The sequence below is a fragment of the Argiope bruennichi genome, chromosome 5 (genome assembly GCF_947563725.1).
Source record: "Argiope bruennichi chromosome 5, qqArgBrue1.1, whole genome shotgun sequence".
Lineage (NCBI taxonomy): Eukaryota > Metazoa > Arthropoda > Arachnida > Araneae > Araneidae > Argiope > Argiope bruennichi.
Genome location: NC_079155.1, coordinates 52813733 through 52834580, shown reverse-complemented (window position 1 = coordinate 52834580; position 20848 = coordinate 52813733). Strand labels below are relative to the sequence as shown.

Genomic DNA, 20848 nt, shown 5'->3' with positions numbered 1-20848 from the left:
TTTTATATAGCTTAATGAATGAAGTGAGCAATAAATGTGAATATCATTTGCAAAAGTAGATCATTCAACATTAACATCCAAAGTCTCAAATAAGTCGTTAATGAGTATTATAATAAGGACCATGTGGAAGCCCTAGTACTTGAGAATTCTTCAATTTTTTTTTTCATTAATATGATTATATTTGTTTGTTATGTTCCAGTCAGTTGTTGATGATAATGATCATGGTGAAGAAACTTTTTTCAATGTGTATATTTTTGATGCATTATACAGATCCATAATTTTATTAGCCAGTTTTTCCGTGCCATCAAGAGATTCTTTATAGCGGGAATGGTCTTTTTTTTATACTCTCTAATAAACTTTTTTTATACACTCTAATAAAGATGATATCCAAAGAGTGCCTTATATAGAAATGGCATACAACAGTTATGAAATATTAACCTTTGGCTTGAATTTAGCATTTTTAGTAAATCTACCCGTGTCATCCTTGGCGAATTTTTTAGCTATTTTAATAATGGCATGCGATTGGTAGGATCTTAAAATCATATTTGTGTTTTAGACATGTTTTTTCCAATCGATTAAAACAAAATTTTGACACAGAACTAGTATTCGCAAAATCCCATATCAATTTTGACATAAATCATTGCGTTTTAGCGCGTTTCTAAAAATATAGATCGACAGACGATCAACCTCTTGTAGGATTTTGCTCAAAGTTTGATAGATGTTTACATTATTTATGTTAATTCTGAGTGTCGAATTTCATCTATCTAGCTATCTTCGTTTTGTAAGTATCGTGTTAACCTATATTTTAGCAGCCAGACCGATAAACTTCCTCTGAACGGGTTTTGCTCGAAATTCGATATAAATCTACACATTTTATATAAAGATCATATACTAAAATTCATCTAACTCAAAGCGTTTTTAAGTGATCCTTATCACAAAACAGACAGATGGGTATTTTCCAAAAATGTGTTCTTTTACCTCTAGAATGACTAAAAGATAAAAATTCATCAAAATCACAAAACCGATTTAATTTCTTTTTTTCTTTTTTTTTTTTTTTTAAGAATGCAATACTTTTTCTATACTATGTATATGACAAAGTAAAAACAGCCTGCGTTTGTTGTTAATGCCTTTGTTGCCACAGGGGCTTTATTACTTCATCAGTAATAATATTTCCCGATATTCGTTTGTCGTAAAAGATCAGAGGAGCCAATCTCGAGAGAAGTCAACAACTTTTTTATTCTCTGTTTTTGATTTTCTAATATCTATTAGACTGTTTATTAAAATAATTTTCAAAATATCAATTATCATCGTAAAGTCGGCTTGATAATAAGATTAAAATTAAATTTAAGACATTTCATCTACAGCAGCAATGACGATATTATATTTTGCTTATATAGACTAATATTGCTTTAGAACGATGTGCTCCGACTTGCAAAAACCATAGGTTTAGCTAATTCGGAAAAAAAATTTGGTAATTTAACCGCAACTTGATTAACTTTGGAATTTAAATCATCAAAATAATTGACATCGAGTTCCTTTTCAGCCATTTTAAATTTAAAATAAAAATGCGATTGAAAAATTGCCATGAAATTGATTTCTATTGGTTTGAACTACAGAACATTCAAATATTTCTTGGAATGAATTTGGCGGATTATCTCAGAAAAAATTGTCAGAAACCAATACTTTGAGTGAATTGCTGTTAAAGATATAATAACTTATTACCAAAAAAATCTCGCTTCAAAAAATATGCATCAAATTTTCTAAAATAGCAAGCACCAAGAAATAGTTCCATTCTCTTTATCCCTTCCACATAACTTAAAAATAGAAGGGAAAATGCAATAACAACACGTCTGATTATTCGGATAACCATCACCCCAGCTCTTCTTAATAAATTTGGACTTTACAATAAACTTGACCGTCTCTCCTAAAAAATGAAAGTGAGCATATCTTCGTGCATTGTTTAAATTATTCAACTTATAGAACAAACCTTTGAAACAAGCTCACTTTCAGTTATCAAGAAATTTTGTCTCGTAAAGTTTTGCTCCAAAAAATTACTTTTCATAAGCGCCATCTGCAAAATTTTCTCCATTCACTGAAGCTTTTTGACATCTTTGACTATAATCTCTGGCATTAGCTTTGCTATTAAAAGTGTCAATTTTATCTATTTAAATAACAATAATAATACAATAAATAAATAATTTGCCCTTATTACCTAAATATGTCTAAATTTCCACTAAAATTCACGTGGATGGAATCGGAGACTTAAAAAGTGTTTGATAGCGGCGAAATTTTCATGATCACCACAATCACATACAACTAATATAAAAAGATTGACTTTGAGGTAAATTATAAGAAATAATAATTTCTTACTGGAAAATTATCTAAACATGCTACTATGATCATGGGGGACAGTATGTAATAAACACAGAGAAAGAGAACGATAGCATTGCTGTAAAGTCAAAACAATAAACAAATAAATTGCTGTTATTACTTTTTATCTTGATTTTCAATGAAATTGATGTAAATGAAATCAATAAGAAAAAAGTATTTGATAGTGTGAATTTGATATTGTTTGATAGTTTGAAATATTTGATCTTCAAGGCCACCGCCACCAGATATAAATGATGTTAGTGATTTATATAATATTTTTAGGATGTATCCTATTCTATGGGAATAAAGAAAAGTAAATTAATGAAAGTAAATAAAGTAATGAAAATAAAGTTGTGTAGTTTCTTGATCTGATCAATGGCGATATATAGTAATTTTGTTCTTTTTGTAAAACTTCTCAAGCTGAAAACATTTTTTTTATTGAATCAAAATTTTCTTTATGAAGAACTGACAGTTCTTCGTAAATAAAAATTAAAGCAAGCATGTCAGGAATTTAATTTTTGTTCTTTGAATCAAAAATTAAATTCATCACTTCCCCTGTATAAGTAAAGTTAAAACTGTCTCATTTTGATTAGTATTGGGGTTGTTAAATTAACGGTATGTTATTGTTTATAGTCATAAAAAAGGTAATTTGAAAATTTCAATCAATACAAAGCTTTTTAATCAAGCAAAAATTAAATTTTCCCTTTAATTTTCTCAAAAATTAGAAAATTATTGTCAAAGAATACATAACTTCGACACCTATTAATCCTTCAGATTGAAGATTCATTGGCGATATTTGCATTGAGAAAATAATATTTTCTTATTTTAAACTTTATATATAAAACGTAAAGAGATGTTTGCTTTAAGTTAAAATTGCACTCAGAGGGTTGAATGACAATTTGGTTTCCTTGCTACATTTGGCTCCTTCACTGTTAATAAATAAATAGCAAACATCAGTTAGATAAATACTCTATTATTTAATTTAAAAGATGTGATGAATTAAAGAAAAAAACAAATAATTTCTAATCAGCTAACCAAAGTAAATCACGTAAAATTAATATGAAAAAACATAGTTTTGAAATGAAAAAAGATGAACAATCATGTTCATGTCTGGCAAAAGAGCTTTGTTCAGTGTTCAAGTTGATGCAATGTATTCGTTTCTTTTTCCAATGTTAAAATAAAATTACTAATCTAAATTGCAAATGGATAGCAGTTATTTAAAGGTAAGAAAAAGTTTTTTTTTTTAAAGAAAGACATATTTTCAAACCCGCCATTTGTTTAAAAATCAGATATAGAAAAAGAAAAACCGTCGCCACGTGATCTTGACAGTCTCGAACCCAAATTGTTCGAATACGTTCACCTTTTTCTCATTCATGAATTTCCCTATCAATAGGGAAAATAATCAACACTGAGCATGCGCTATATCTTTCACTGTAAGCAATTTTCTTTCTGTTGTTCTGTTTGTGCGTGTGTGTGCTTTTAAAAGTTGAGGCGGGATCATTGTTCTCTTTTGTTTATTTATTTAGTTCCATATTTTCTTTTAGAATTCAGGTGAGGGTGTGAATTTAAGTTGTTTAAATATGGAAAATCTATACAATGTAAAAAATAAAGAAAATGATTCTCTATCAAACGGTAACATTGTAAGTCACGTTTATCGAAGTATCCCTAATAATGGTGAAGTGGTGTGCGCGGAAATGGGCTTTTTTTGTTTTGATGTGCTTCGGTCGCATTTGAACAAAAGTGACCCGCCAAAAACTCCTTCCTTTCCCAACGACAGCTAGTAAGTATATTTATTATTGCAGTAATATTTCTAAGTTATATTTGCAAAAAGACCATAACAATTTAGTTAAGTAAATATTATTTTATAATTAAAAATCAACGTCCAATTTTTATAAAGTTTTTCGGAAAAAAACTTGAATATATTTTCAAAAATTGGCTTGCCAGTTTTTTTAAGCATTTATTTGATATGAAATGTGAATAAATACATCAGTTTGGATATTTTATATTGGCATTTATTTTCAATAGAACAAATTCAGTTTATTAAAATCCCATCTGTTCCGAATTTAACGATCCGTTGATGCAATTGTTTCGGGGAAGAAAGGTTTAATTCTTGTGTCCGCATGAGCATGCGCGACAGCTGTTTTGCCATCTTGCAGAAAGGCTTGGTTGGTATCTTCTGTTCTTTGTGTTGAACCAAAAATTTTATGTTCTTTGTATAGGATCGCGATTTCTTTGTGTAATCTGCGATTCACAATCGAGCTTTTTTACTCCTGTTTCAACATGGCTGCTGGTTGTTGTGGTGCTAAGAAACAAAAATTGAACAATCATCACTCAAGTACTTGCTGCAACGGCAATGGAAGTTTAATCCAGCAACACAGTTATACTCCAAATATTTATAAAAATGGTGTGGTGGTATGTGTGGAAATGTGTTTCTTTTGCTTTGACGTCCTGTATTGCCATTTAAATCAGTACGATCCTCCAAAACCACCTAGTTTCCCAAATGATAGTTAGTAAGTACTTTTAATGCAGCAACTTTCTTAATTATGAAGTATATTTAGCGTTAAATTTTTACCTTATGTCTTATTTTTACGAATTCTCTTCTATTAATAGTTTATCTGTATTATAACTATTAAGTTTTAGCATATTATAGGAAGATAATGACAGTACTGAAATGCCCAATAAATTTAAATGTAACAATTGCTCATATTGACATTTAATTTTCTTGTATATTTTTTTTTTCTAAATTATAAAATAGTTAACTATCTTTTGTATTATTGGTTTAAATAATTTTAATACATAATTACTCTTTGTTCATTTTTTTAACTTTTAATACAAAATTAAATCAAGATTGCTGAGTGATAAATATTAAAAATTTCTTGTATAATTATGCATTTTTTTTTTCTTTTTTTTTTTTTCTTTTTTCCTGTATATCCACTATTCTGCTTTAACTGGGGTTACTAAATAGCCAAAAAAAAAAAAAAAAATATTTTTCCTTAATCAGATTTGAACATAACTTTTTTTATTTTTTATTCATGTATATTTTCTGCTAAGATATTTTCGAGACCAGTTTTATAGTACCGTAACAATAATAAGAAATTTCTTAAGTTTACAAAAATGTGAATTATCTAACTTTTCAGTTTTTTGAGGGATAGGGAAGGGAAGATGATGAGAGTCTCCTTATGGTTGACATTATAATTTATTAGATGTATGGATCAGTTTAAATTCTAAAAACATTTTGCCGGGAAATATATAGAATAATATAAATTTTCTAAAGAAATTTTAATGGCTTTCATTACAGTTTGTGTATCAACAATTCATTTTTTAAAAATTCTTTTGTTTATTATACTTGAAACTAAATATAACAAAGAAAGTAATTTCAATAATAGTTTAATATTTTGTAAGAGAAGAGAATCTTTTTAGTAGACATGAAGCATGTCAAATACTTTACTTGAATATGAATAAAATATAAAATATGCTGGTTATTTTTTTATGTGACATTTAACAAGGTTTACTTTTAAAAAAGATAGTTGTAAGGGATTACATGGCATCTATTTTGATTGCTTACATCTTTTAAAACTACCTATGTTAATATCCTGATACAAACAAATTAAATAAAATAATGCAAAATTATATTAAAAAAATCAATTGGTGGTGTAAAATCTTCATTTTCATATTAAAAATGATTATCTGCTATTAAATTATTTGATGGAATTATTATATAGTTATAGATATATTACTGTAGATTTACTTTATTATATATTTTATTTTTCTTACTAAGATGGTTCAATTGCCAACAAGTATGAATATTCCATTATGAAAATTGCAATGTATATTTTGTAAAAATATAAATTATATACTTTCACCATTATCCAAGTGTGAATCACTATAATCCCAATGTGTTGTAATATTGGCTATATAGAATAAATAGCTAATACTCAAGGCATTGAACAGGAATACAATTGCTCCGATGTTTGAGTAGGTATAATAGTGTATTTGTGTATTTAAAATGGTTTTGTGATTGTCTTAGCTGTAATCCATAAAATGGTTGCCTATTTTTAGTAAGGGTTGAGACAAGTAAGCCTATATATATATATATATGATCTGTGTGTGTAAAGCTTAATTCTAAAGATAACTAATTTTTATTTATTATAAAAGAAGAACATTGATTAAAAAATTCATATTTAGTTTTTTTTAGGTAATATAATATTAATTATTGTACTTGTCAAGTTGGATAAAAATTATGCTATTTGCAATTAAATTAGAACAACTAGTTCATTGCTAAGAAAAGGCACTTGCTATGCGATGTGCCTTTTCTCTTACAGAATAATCTCTTTCTGAGTACTTTTCAATTTTAAGAGTCTATTAACAGAGTTTGAGTATTCTGTTTGTGCAGCATTCATGCTACAAGTCATCTATCAGTAAGCTTTGACAAGTTTTTCTTGGGGGCCTCACTTACGGAAATCCTTTTTTATAGAATCTATAAGACTTTGATTTTTATATATTACAAAAATCATAAAGTTCTGCTTAAACAAGAACAGATATAGTAAATCTTTTTCTTTTTAGTACTATTAATTTGACATCGTGCAGAGTTTTAACAAAATAAGCAAAAAAATATTTTAAAAGAATTATGTGAGGAATTTTGCCATAATATTTATATGCTGTTACACATATGTATTTTTTTCCTCCTATATTAGATCTGACAACTTGTAGTATCCTTATCTTGCCTATGTTTCCATCGATCTGAAATTTACTCTGGGTCACAGCATAATATTTTAAATATCCAGATTTCTGTATATTAGTAAATGAGTAGTTATGTTAGGCTAGCAAAGATATATTTCTTTATTTGGGTTGTCTGCAATGCAGATAACCCAAAATTGTAAAATAGATTTATAGCTAAATTCTTTATTTTAGAAATTTTCAAAATATCTTAACATTTTAGGAAAATTATTAACCTTTTGCTCAATAGTCATCTAGGGTTTTCATTATATAAATTTCTTGACTAAAACTTATTGTAACAAATGCTTTATATCATATGTTTGATTGATCTGCAATTGCCAAATCAGTATTCTAGTGGGCATTTGAAATATTAATTTGTTATATATATTTTATAAATATGATTAAATCTCTTAATAATTATAAGACATGTGCGTGTGTGTTGGCACTTTACAACCCACCATTTAAAATATAGCTACTAAATTTGGATCATATATACCTTGGAAGATGGAAATATGTACTTTGGAGCAATTTTTTTAATTATTAGTTTTAATTAAAAATTAAGATAAATTTTTGCTCTTTCAAAACTAATTTTTAGTATCTAATTATTAAACTAAGCACCGTATTTAGAAATCTATTATTGCATTTTGAAGAATTTTATTTGTCATTTTAAGATTTTCACCTCAATTGCAGTCCCTTATTTGTAACATGGAAGATAGGCAAAGACCGAAGACTCCGTGGTTGCATAGGAACTTTTAATTCCATGAACCTACATTCTGGTCTTAGAGAATATGCCGTAACTAGGTAAGTAATGTATAATTTATGCAAAATATAGTAATAATAACAAAAGTAACTATAATAAGTCATAGAATTTCATTATGCTGTAAGTAACTGTTTATTGATAAATTTTTTCTTGTATATGATATTCTTTAGGAATATCAATTAATAGAACAAAACAATGCAATATTGTTAATTTTTTTTATATGTATTGTGAAATAAAACTCTAAAGAGATAATTAATTTTACCAGATATTTAATTTTCTGTTATTTAATGAATTTTCTTTCAGGTATAATAGTAATCTTACCTTTATATAATATTTGAATGCAGGTTAATCTTCTGAATTATGCAAAATTGAATTTTTAACTTTAATATAGTATTTATAAATTTCTTTCATCTGTCCTCAGCAGCATAAAAAATGTTACATTATTAACATATGATGCTATTGATATTGACTTTCTTTCTCCTATTGATTGGAGCTTTTAAAGACAGCCTTTCTTTTTCTTCATTATTTTTTGAAAATAAGTGCTTGTATGTAATTTTGAATCCTTTATAAAATCATAATGGCTATGATAACAAATTATATAGCTATGATGACAAATCATAAAGTTGGTTTTCTAATTTTTTTAATAGATTGGAAGGTTTTTTTAAAGTTTTGCTTCTTTTTTTTCTGTGGTATTTAATATTTCTTTTTCATGACTATTGATTTTAAAGTAATTCCCTTATGAATTTTTTTCATTGTATAACAGGAACTTATTATTTTAAGACTCAAATTATATTGTTATGTTATAAAAATTTATTAATGCTTAATAAATTTTTTTCACAGTGCTTTTAAAGATAGTAGATTTAGCCCAATTACTAGAGATGAATTTGGGAAGTTGCATGTTTCTGTATCTATACTGAGACATTTTGAAGATGGAGAAGATTACATGGATTGGGAGGTATAAAAGTTTTTAATTTTTTTAATCATGTTTTTTATTAAATATCTTCTTTTGAAGCTCTTTTAAAATCTTACAACAATTTTATTTCTTCGCAGAAAAAAGTATAACTTATATACAGTTGTCATTTTCCTTATTATGAATGGATGAGTTTTCTGTTTTGTTTATTTTATTAAAATACTTTTACTGTACCCTTTTTACTCCAATTATAATAATTTTTCAATGGAGATTTTAGCATTCTGTAGATTTTAGAGACATCTATAAAGTCTTTCTTTTCTTTTATTTACAGCTTTAAGGAATTGATGTTCTTGCTGCTATAGATTTAAACATTTGCCTTAAAAAATTTGCAGGGAATTGTGACTATGAAAGGTTTTTTACTGCTCTTAATATTTTTTTTGGTTGTGTACAAATTTAAGAATTATTAATGATATATTTTTTAAATCTGATTCAAGCATTCTTTTAATTATAATTGCGTTTAAAATTTGATAGACAAGATTGATTGGTAGCAAAAAGAGTAACAAATAAAACGCGTTTTGATATTGAAAATAAGTCTAAATGGATTGGAGTTATTTTTAAACTGAGGGAATATAAAAGCATTAAATTGGGTGGCCATTATTATGAACAAATCAAGAAACTCATCCACAAGATAGATTCCAAAATATGAAGCAATATCTCTTGTCATAAGTATTAAATTGACATTTCCAGTCAATAATGCATTAAGAAAACAAGGGAGACTTACTTGAACTACTTACTACTTTCTGTAAATTATTGTTGTTCCGATTTGCATTTTTAGGAAATGCTGCAAGCAGTTTCCACATCTTATAATCTTGATTTTTAAGTTCTACAAAATTCAGTATTTAAACTGAAAAAGTTAATCTATGTGTTAAGAATGCTTTCCTTTTTAAATACATAAAGCGAGTGTTATTAAGAGAATATACATATGCTGTTTTATTCAGTTCTAAGCTTGTTAAATATGCTAGTATTTGGAGAAATTTTTATTTTTTATTTGCAGTTTTTATTAAATAGTACTTTTATCACATATTTGTTTAACAGCCCATTTATCTAATGTGGCATAGCTTTTATTTTCCTCGTAACTTCAGTGCATTCCAGGCACTGATTTTCTTTAAAAATTACTATTGGTTGAAATACAGGAACTTATTCAGCATTGTCTTCATGTTTTGCTGCTTTTTTTATTATATGTAGGTAATTCCTTACTAGTCCCAGAAGCTGCCAATGGTTCATGTCCCTGCTAATGTGGATCTTGCATCACACACCTATGGCATGATGGATGGTGGTGATGGTATCCTCTCATTTCATTGAATTGTGCATATTTATGCCACCTTTGCTGAAATTCAAAATTTCAGTTTGGTTTTTCTTAGAAGAGAAAAATGCTAGTGTTATTTAAAACAAAGCAAACATTTTGTTTTTTGCAATATATATTTTTAGATTGTAAATGTAATTGTGGAAAATGTTTGCATTGGTCACAATTTCATGCCTTGGAGAAAATTCAGCAGTGACCAGTAATTTAAGATAATTAATAAATATGGCAAAAAAAAAAGCAAAATAATTTTTTTTTTGTGTATGGAGTGCCTTTGACTGTAAGCAACTGACATATATCAATTATAAAATACATTTTACTGTCAGAAGTTTAGATGAAAAGTTCGAAATAAAAGTCACTATTAGTATTGATTCCATAATTGTTTTAAATTATTCATATTATTTAGCATCAGTTTTTTTTTTTTTTTTTTTTTTTTTTTTTCATTTACATTATACAAATTTTATTGATAGATTGGAATCCATGGGATCCGAATAGAATATACAACAGAGAAAGGTTCAAAAAGAACTGCCACATATCTTCCAGAAGTAGCTCCTGAACAAGGTATAAATTATGTTAATATATGTATTCAAATTTATAATATAAATTTATTATACTTTGATTTGATTCTTTTTTTTTTTTTTTTTTTTTTTTGTGACTATGTGATGGAAAAAAAAAATTAGCTGCTTAAAAAAATTCTGACAATATTTTTGTGATAATAATTTGTTACAGGTTGGGACCGTATTCAAACCATTGACTCTCTTCTTCGCAAAGGTGGCTACAAGGGTACTATAAGTAATGAAGTTCGTAAATCTATCCGTCTTACTCGCTACCAGAGCGAGAAGCTCACTGTCAGCTATCCTGAGTACAAGGAATATTGGAGGAGCCGTAACTGCTAACGCCACGCTCACGCCGACTGGGCTCAGACGGCGTGGAACCATATACCTCTCTAAATGAACATTTGCCTCCCTCTCTCTGAGGAATCTTCATATTCAGTCTTCAAAGAAGTTGTTTCTTTACCAAAATATAATTTAAAAATAGGAACCACCTCCCTGAAATTTTTTTCCAGTTATTTCCTGATATATAAGTCAGCCATTTAACTGCCATGCTCAAGCTGTAGAAAATTTCTGCGCTCAACTTTTAAATGTCAGACTTTGTTATCCTGTATTCTAGATTGTTTAAATTATCTTCTTAGGAAGATTAAATACAGCTGAGTACAGGAAACAATTAATGTTTAAATCACATGGATTTATAATTTAAATATATATAATTGCATGGTTTTAAAATTAAAATTGAATTTCTTGCATAAAAAAAGTGCTAATCTCAGTTAATGTAATTGAATTAGAAAATCATTTTTTGAAAATAGAAAGTAATTTGTCTTGGTACTTAATTTTATTGTATCATGTTGCTTAATTTGTATATTTTGATTTTTTTTAAGAGCAGCTCATTCTTTAGTATCTAGTTGTTGGCTGTCTGTCATGAATCACAATTTTTTAAAAAAATACTTTTCTTTTCTTAAAAATAATTCATTAAATAAAAAAATTTTCTCCAAAAGATGCATTTCTATATTTTGAAAGAAATTTCAAGAAAAAGTATCTCATCAATTAAAAAAGAGCTCATAGATATCTTTATCATAGTTTGGGGTACCATTAACTGGTCCTGAATATCTTGTTGATTAGGTTTTGTTCCCATTTCATTAGTCATACATTTATGCCAAAGAATGCTGATTAACCACTTTTATTTTTACAATACATTTTCATAACTCTTCACCTATATTGTAAACATTGGTTCTTGTTTTAAAAAATATCATGTTGGTATGATGTATGAAATTCTATTGGATATTTATTGGTTGTAGGATTTTGTATTAAACTTATAAAATTTGAAAAGAACTGGAAAATATTTCAAATGCTTCCTTGAAATTGCAGTTGCTTGTACTTGATTTTATTATCATTAGATCAGAGGCTATATAGCTTTGAATTTGGCCATTTCAAAAATTTAAAGTTGTAGAAGCTTTTTTTAATTCTCATCAATAGATAAGCACACTATTTTTAATAGAAAGTTAAAAAAAAAAGTGATAATACTCTGCCAATGATGTAATCATTAGATATCATATGTGTTTTTAAAAATCATAACAGTTTTTATAAATACTTCTATTTTTTGTTATTGTAGAATGTTTTCTATATGGTGAATTATTAATGTAAAATTGCTGTTTTTATTAATCAGTGAAATAATCATATGGATGTATTTAAAATAAAAGTGAATACTTAATGTTTAATGATTATTTGTTTTATAACTGCAAGCAATACATCCTTATATATTTTAAACTTTTTAATAATTCATTACATAGATAAATAGTTGCTTAAATCTTGTAATGGGGGCATCCCTGCTTTGTGATGCTTCAATGAAAACATAATCAATTTGATAATGTACAATTTATTGAAGTGGAACCAAGCATTGCATAAATTGCACTTTAGTAAATAATTTTGAATTTCAATACCATTAAGTTCGTCAGCTCCAGGTTGCAACATGAGAAATATTTATAGTCAAATGTGACAATAATGTTTGGATTTATTTTCATTTCAACACATTTTTTAACAAAACATGTAAAGTAGATAATCATTGGGGTTGTTGTAGTAGCATAAAATTTGAGGAGGTGACACAAATACTATGAAGGAAAATTAGTTGTTCATTTTATGTCATATCTAAAGCCAATATAAGAAATCAAAAATCTACTACTAAATTCCAGTTGTCATTTACTCTTATTAAAGCACTGATTGAGATTGGAGTGGGGGGGGTGATGCTCAAGGTACCATTTTAAACTTGCTACTCTACTGGAATACAGAACTTATAAGCTGAATTTCATTTATAGGTTATGAAAAAGAGGTCTGCTTAACTAGCGATAGTAAATAATAAATGGTAGCAGAATTATAATGGGAAAGAATTACTATAATTCCACATTTCTTTTCCAGAATTGAAGAACTGGGCTTATAATACAATGGAGGAAAAAGTTAATATTCTATACCTGTTCATATGAATTTATGAAGGAAATTATGGCTTTTTAATAGGCATGGCCGATAAACAAACTTTATCATCACGATATATCGTCCAACACACATCGATATTTCGTGATATCAGTATTTATTTATATTTATTATGAATAGTATCTTTTAACATACTGACTAATCAGAATGGCTCCAAATAAAAAGGAGTTTCATTTTGTGTAATAAAATTCATATTCTTCTCAAATAAAAATAGAAAATGTGTTAAATCCCCTTTAATAAAGTGCATCAATGCCAAAGCAATTTCTTAATGTTACAATTTATTATATTGCATTTTTTCAATAATATAATTTTAAAAATTTTACTTTTCTTACTGCTGATTAAAAAGAAGGAAAACAAAAAAACTTCAGTTTCTTTTATTCTTTATTTTAAAAAAGGAATAGGAAAACGATATAATAATGCTTTTAGCAAGTAAAATTAAGCAGTTTTAATAAAGCCTGAATTTGATGTCTTGCCAAATTTTGTATAGGAATTACATAAATTTTTATTCTTGTTTTAATAGTTATTTAATTTAAATATGTTGTAGAATTTTAAGAATAGTTATATTAGATAATTAAAATTAATCATTCAATTTAATATTTCAAAATTCAAATAGAGATTAAAAATAGTAATACCAAAATGAGTAAAACATTAATAATTAATATTATGGATGGTAAATTTATTTACTGACGAATGAAGCAATGCATTCAAAATTTTCGGAAAGGATCATGATCAAATGGAAGAAAAATATGCCATTATATATCATTAATATAAAATTTAATGAAAAAATAACCAGCAGCAGTACAGTGCTATATTTCTGAATATTAAAATTCTAGCCAATTATTCTATCAGGATTTGGACATATTACGGAATAAATTTTAAAAAAAATGAAGGGATAAAATGGGAAAAAGATTAAATAAAAAGCAGCTCAAAGATTGAAAAATTACCACTAAAATATCTTAACATTAAAAACAGAAAAACAATTTCTTAAGTCAATTGAATGCAGAATTTTTAAATCAATTCAAAATACTTTATATTTGAAAAGAAAAAAATATATATATAACCTTAAACTACTTGAAAATTTGAAAAAAAAGCGCAACATCTCATTAAGTGAAGAAAATCGGAGTAATAAAATTTATCCATTAAAAATAATCTTTATCTTAAATAAAATATTGTAATAAAAAAAATATGAAACTGAAAAACAAATTTTTTTTAAAGATGTAAAATTAGAAAAATTATGCATTTCTAAAAATATAAAAACACCTACTACAGAAAAACATGGGACTGAAAAGTTTAAAAAAATGCCAATATACTTTCTACTAATATATAAAACAGTGCCTTGAAATCCAGTCGTAAAATATTACCATGACTGATTCTAAATAGTCATGCAAATTTGGCCATTATTAAAATTTCGAAATTACCAAAAATTTAATAATTGAAAATTCTATAAGTGTCAGCAGTTCGATCAAGCACTCAAACGAGTTTTGAAAGGAGTTGGAATTCCTAAGATTCCATGAGGAGATAATGGATATCGTTTGAGGAGGAGATAACATCTTTTCCATTGTCCATTCTTGTGCCCTTAAAGGCGGAGGGGAAAGAATTCCCATTCACAAAAGGGCATTTGCACAAAATTTCATTTCCCATGAGTTGTTGCCATTTATGCAAAAAATCCATGTTAAGATAGTGCATAACATATGCTGTATGTGTAGAAAGCCTTTTATGCCAAATGATTAAGCTTTCTCATTTAATGTTGTCTTGCATTGGAAACGCTGATACTAATCTCTCTTGCATATATAATTGTACGGAAATCTGAAATTTAAAAAAAGTTGCTTTTATATTTGTTTACATCTGAAACAAAGAATTTGAAAGTTATTTGCTTTATTAATTCTGAGCAAAGTTTTTTTTTTTTTTCTTTCCCGTCGCGGTACAATCATTCTATACATCTCGGCTATAATAGTGTATTATCTTACAGTAAGTAATATTTGTATTTACTAAAAGAAGTTGCATTTTAATTTCAAGTTTATTTAATAAGAATATTTATATATTAAGTTAAACCACTGTGTCTTTGGTTGCTTAGAACAGCAAAACGAATAAAAAATTTTATAAATAATAAAATATATATTTTTTTTAAATTATTATATTAAATTAAAATCAAACTTTAAAAAATCACGAGATCTGTTAAGAGACGTTACTGCCATGTTGAATTAGTTACTATTGAGATTCAATAACTTAATTGAAGAATTAATATAAATTAGAATAAAAATAATTTCCACCACTGTTTCTTAGCTAAATTCCAATTTTTTTTTTTTTTTTTTTTGTTAAATTGTTGACTCCGATGTCTTGCAGGTTACCATAGCAACGCCAGAATCAATCCGCGCGCTAGCACGTTTTACACAACAAATCGGATTATATTTACAGTTAACAGCCAAAAATATTATTGCAATGAGTTAACGGAAAATATTTAAAAATTACAACAATGCTTTAAAAACTTATAATATATAATGTAAAAATTAATAATTATTATTTGCCGTTACATTACTCCCTTGCCAGTAACAAAGTTACGATTCACAGAAAATACATGGAAAGGCATGTTCTGGCAATTACTTAATTAAATTCAACTTATTGTTTGGAGCATAAGGAGAAAATAAAACAAAAATAACAACATTTAACTTACATAATGCATGCGATGATTCTTCTATATATATTCAGTATTGCACCCAATATTTCTGAGTAATAAATACATAAATAATTACACAATTCAATATGACAGACTTTCAATATTTTTGCCTGTTACATTATCTCAATTTAGTATTATTTACAATGACATAAAAAAAGAATCTTCGTGCTCTTTTACAACAGAGAATTGCAACAGAAAACACTTAAGCAATCATGTGAGCTAAAGTATCAGAACTTAATATTATTTTCAAAACAAGCATAATTGAGCGAGAACATCAATGGGTTAGGAACTGATATTGGAAAAACATTCAACATTTATACACAAAATAACAGTTTTAACTCTGAATAATAAATATAATGTGCATTTATAAGTAATTTAATTTTTCAATTTGCATAACACAATCATAACGTGTTATAATGCAATGCCAGTTATATGTAATATAAGCACACACATTTTAATTATAAAACTTACAACAAGGTATCCACAACTATCATTTGCATTTAAGATACACACAACTTTTAAATCTATGTAAGTTGTACATAATGCTTAAATTCTGAATAGGTCACACCTTGCATTAAAATTTTGATAGGAATGAAGGTGTGTTCTCCGGCGTATGCTCCAGAATCGTAGTTCTTAGCTTTTGCCGGGTTAATTATAATCGAAATTCACGAATACAACAATTCATTTTTTTTATACTCATAATAGTAAAAAAAATTAATATACAAAAAATATCACACAAGCAATTTAATAAAATAATTGCCAGGACATGCCTTTCCATGTATTTTCCGTGTATCGTAACTTTGTTACTGGCAAGGGAGTTATGTAACGGCAAATAATATTTATTATTTGCCGTTACAGATCAAAAAATAATAATTAAAAAAAAGCACTTCAATTAAAACGAATTCATAAAAAAAAATGTAATTTTGTAAAATGTAAATTTTTTTTTTTTTTGCTTTACAATGCATATCCGTAAGTTTTTGAAGTGCATTGCAAATTTTAGACTTATAAAACTTGTATAGAAAGAATTAAACAAAAATTTTAAAAAACGCTTGGGAAAGTAAGGCAACGTTCGAATTAAACATATTGGCTTTGAATTTCAAATTTAAGTTAATGTATTTTTAATGAAATAATAATTAATATCTTGTGTAATGTTCTAATTGGACCATAATTTCTTAATTAAATAAATGATATAAATTTTTTTAATTAAATAATTTTTCGCATCTGTTTCTGAACAGATACATTTGAAGTTCAATTATTTGTATGATTTTTAAATTTAATTCATGAAGGTATTAAAAATTATTACAGAACTACTTTACCAATATTTCTGGAAAATAGTTCGCATGTTTAAAATGAACAAAACTTTTAAAAGTTACTTGAATTGTAAATATATATGAAAATAAAAGATACATAATTCTTTTATTATAATGAAATATAAATTTGTTGATGATATCATTCAGTTAGGAAATAGAAAATAGTTTATTCCTAAAATGACATGTTTAAAACAAGTATTTTTATATAATAGAATATGACAATTTCTAGAAATATTAGCACAAATTAAGTATGAAGGGGAAAAACAATAAAAAGAGAGAGGGGGGGGAGGAAAAAAAACACTAACCGTAAATAAAAAAACTTAAATTAAATGTGAATATCGATTTAATGCATCGTGATTCATGATTATGACATCGATATATTTCGAAAACTGATATAAAAAATTCGATTTTTTTAGAACTATCTTTTATTTCGATTTATCGAAAGTGGCACAGCCTCACCTTTTAACCATAAGCTCACTAGGCATTCTTTTTTAAGAGATAAAATAGTAATATTGTGAAATATATAAAAATATTGAGAAAAATAAAATCATACTTTTTTTACTTAAATAGTTATTTAAAACGTTTTCGAAAATAATTTATTGAATATATAAAAAAAGTGAATGAGTTCATAAGATTTTTAGAGTTCGCTATACAGATGATTGTTTTTGTTCAATTTTATAATCATCTTAAAAATTGCTTCATGAACTCATTATATTAGTATAAATTTTCAAAAGAATTTTGTAAGTTTTTTGCATAAATAAACTTAAAGATAAACCTCTACACAATTTGGAGCAGCAGATTAAAAAAAAAATAATAATATGCTTCTCGTGTAAAAAACAAATACGTTAGCTTCTATTCAAAATATGGTGGTTATGTTATTATTTTTACTATGACATTTTAAAATAAGTTTAGGGTGTAGGAGTTAAATAAAACCTTTTCCTTAATAATTTTTTAAAAAATATTTTTATTAAAGAGAAAAGTAGCAACACTTTTTTTAAAAAAAACCTACAATACTTAACTAAATAGAGATTAGAAGAATCGAACATTAAAGGACAAATTATTTTCTTTTAATCTGAAAGTTTTTTTTTTTTTTTGACATTATTAAATGAAATTTATTTACATAGTCTGCTAATTTTACCAGTAATCTATACTTATAATAAAGCTCAATGTATGTGTGTGTTGGCGCTCTACAGGTCAGGTCATTTGACATACAGCTATCAAATTTGGTACATGTATACCTTAGAGGTCGGGAATGTGCACCTGGGGTCCCTTTTTTTGAAATTTTAATTATTAATTAAAAACTAACTTTCACGCAAAAAAATCTTCCATTTTCCCCACCGCCAACTTTTCCGCCAAAAAAATCTTGCATTTTGCCCACCGCCAAATGAGTAAGGCTTCAGTTTTTTTTTTCTCCCAACAGTAATGAGGCTAGGGTTAATATTTTTCGGCGGATTATTTCAAACGATTCTGTTTATTTTCTTAATGTTTTATGCATTTAAAATTAAACATTGTTAATTAATCCATGTTTCAGATTCATTCTGAAGTACTTTTGAATTAAAATAACACAGAATAAAGGAAATTAAAAATGTATAATCTGCATAGCGTTACCCTAACTGGCGTAGAAAAATTCACGCATTTGCGCTAACGTAACTGGCGAAGAAAATTCACGCATGCGCATTGTGTTCTGATTGTTGACAATATTATCAACGGATGATTCTTGATTTAAATTATTTTTAGGTTAGTTGCATGCTTTTGTAATTAAATTGTATTTATGTTAGTTATATATTTTTTGTATATGCTTATAGTTTTAAGTACATCATTTTTTAAGTAGTTTTTTAAAACCTGTTTTCGACCGATTATTTTAAACGATTCATTTTATTTTTTGAGTGTTTGATGCATTTAAAATTAAACATTGTTAATGAATCGATCTGTTCCTGATGAATCTGAGAAAATTTTGTTGACAAATTCTTGAGATATTACATAAATTAAGAAAGATATTCTTTAGTGCCCATAAAGTTTAAACGCTCAGTGACTCTGTTATCAGTAATCTAATATATAAAATTCTCGTGTCACAGTTTTCGTTGCCATACTCCTCCGAAACGGCTTGACCGATTTTGATGAAATTTTTTGTGCTTATCCGGTATCTATGAGAATCGGCCAACATCTATTTTTCATCCCCCTAAATGTTAGGGGTAGTCAATTATTAATTAAAAACTAACTTTCCCGCCAAAAAAATCTTCCATTTTCCCCACCGCCAACTTTTCCGCCAAAAAAATCTTCAATTTTCCCCAACGCCAAATGATTTAGGCTTTAGATCTTTTTTTCTCCCAACAGTAATGAGGCTAGGGTTAAGATTTTTCGGCGGATTATTTCAAACGATTCTGTTTATTTTCTTAATGTTTTATGCATTTAAAATTAAACATTGTTAATTAATCCATGTTTCAGATTCATTCTGAAGTACTTTTGAATTAAAATAGCACAGAATAAAGGAAATTAAAAATGTCTAATCTTCATAGCGTTACCCCAACTGGCGTAGAAAAATTCACGCATTTGCGTTACGTAAAAGGCGAAGAAAATTCACGCATGCGCACTGTGTTCTGATCGTTGGCATGGCAACCATTATCAACGGACGATTTAAATTACTTTTAGGTTAGTTGTATGCTTTTGTAAGTAAATTGTATTTATGTTAGTTATATATTTTTTGTATATGCTTATAGTTTTAAATACATCGTTTTTTAAGTAGTTTTTTTTAACCTGTTTACAATGATTTAAATTATTTTTAGGTTAGTTGCATGCTTTTGTAATTAAATTGTATTTATGTTAATTATATATATAATTTTTATATATGCTTATAGTTTTAAGTACATCGTTTTTTAAGTAGTTTTTTTAAACCTGTTTTCGACAGATTATTTTAAACGATTCATTTTATTTTCTGAGTGTTTGATGCATTTAAAATGAAACATTGTTAATGAATCGATCCATTCATGATGAATCTGCGAAAATTTTGTTGACAAATTCTTGAGATATTACATAAATTAAGAAAGATATTCTTTAGTGCCCATAAAGTTTAAACGCTCAGTGACTCTATTATCAGTAATCATATTATTAAAAAAAATGCTTTGTTTCAGTAAAAAAATATTATTATATTAATTGCAGATTAATCCTTTACACTTTAATTTAAAGCATAAATTCTACGAGGGGTAACAGAAAATTAGAGAGATACATATCACGTTATGACTGAAGGCCTTTATAATATTATGAGTGAATTATATGACTATCAAAATTTGAAGTTTTAAAATATTTTGCTGAAGAATAAAATATTTTGCTGAAGAAGTTGGAATTGCATAAAATATTTAATTATTAAAATTTTAATGAACACTAAGATTGGCGAACCGGCTGGTCGCCAAAGGCGGCTAGTCATATTATAAAAAAATGCTTTGTTTCAGTAAAAATATATTATTATATTAATTGCAGATTAATTCTTTCCACTTTAATTTAAAGCATAAATTCTACGGGAGCTAACAGAAAATTAGAGAGATACATATTACGTTATGATTGAAGGTCTTTATAATATTATGAGTGAATTATATGACTATCAAAATTTGAAGTTTTAAAATATTTTGATGAAGAATCTATTAAAGTAGGAATTGCGTAAAATATTTAATTATTAAAATTTAAACGAACATTAAGATTGGCGAATTAGCTGGTCG

General features: G+C 26.8%; 1 protein-coding gene across 2 annotated transcripts; it reads left to right on the top strand.

Annotated features, from left to right (window-relative positions):
• The first annotated feature begins 3817 nt into the window (after positions 1 to 3817).
• LOC129968970 (nuclear protein AMMECR1-like) lies at positions 3818 to 12343 on the top strand. Of its 2 annotated transcripts, none has more exons than XM_056083352.1 (5): positions 3818 to 4150; positions 7777 to 7887; positions 8687 to 8801; positions 10587 to 10677; positions 10846 to 12343. In XM_056083352.1, the coding sequence occupies exons 1-5, from the start codon at positions 3951 to 3953 to the stop codon at positions 11010 to 11012; spliced, it is 684 nt and encodes a 227-aa protein (XP_055939327.1). In that variant the 5' UTR covers positions 3818 to 3950; the 3' UTR covers positions 11013 to 12343. The 2 variants fall into 2 exon arrangements, with proteins under 2 accessions (XP_055939327.1, XP_055939326.1); XM_056083351.1 differs by lacking the exon at positions 3818 to 4150 and adding an exon at positions 4492 to 4880 and having other exon boundaries at positions 10846 to 12342.
• The last annotated feature ends 8505 nt before the right edge of the window (positions 12344 to 20848 follow it).

Coding starts and splice junctions, on each gene's coding strand:
- LOC129968970 (XM_056083351.1), top strand. CDS start 4,651: ATGGCTGCTGGTTGTTGTGGTGCTAAGAAACAAAAATTGAACAATCAT. Junction 4,881..7,776: donor AGTTTCCCAAATGATAGTTA/GTAAGTACTTTT, acceptor CCTCAATTGCAG/TCCCTTATTTGTAACATGGA. Junction 8,802..10,586: donor AAGATTACATGGATTGGGAG/GTATAAAAGTTT, acceptor TTTTATTGATAG/ATTGGAATCCATGGGATCCG.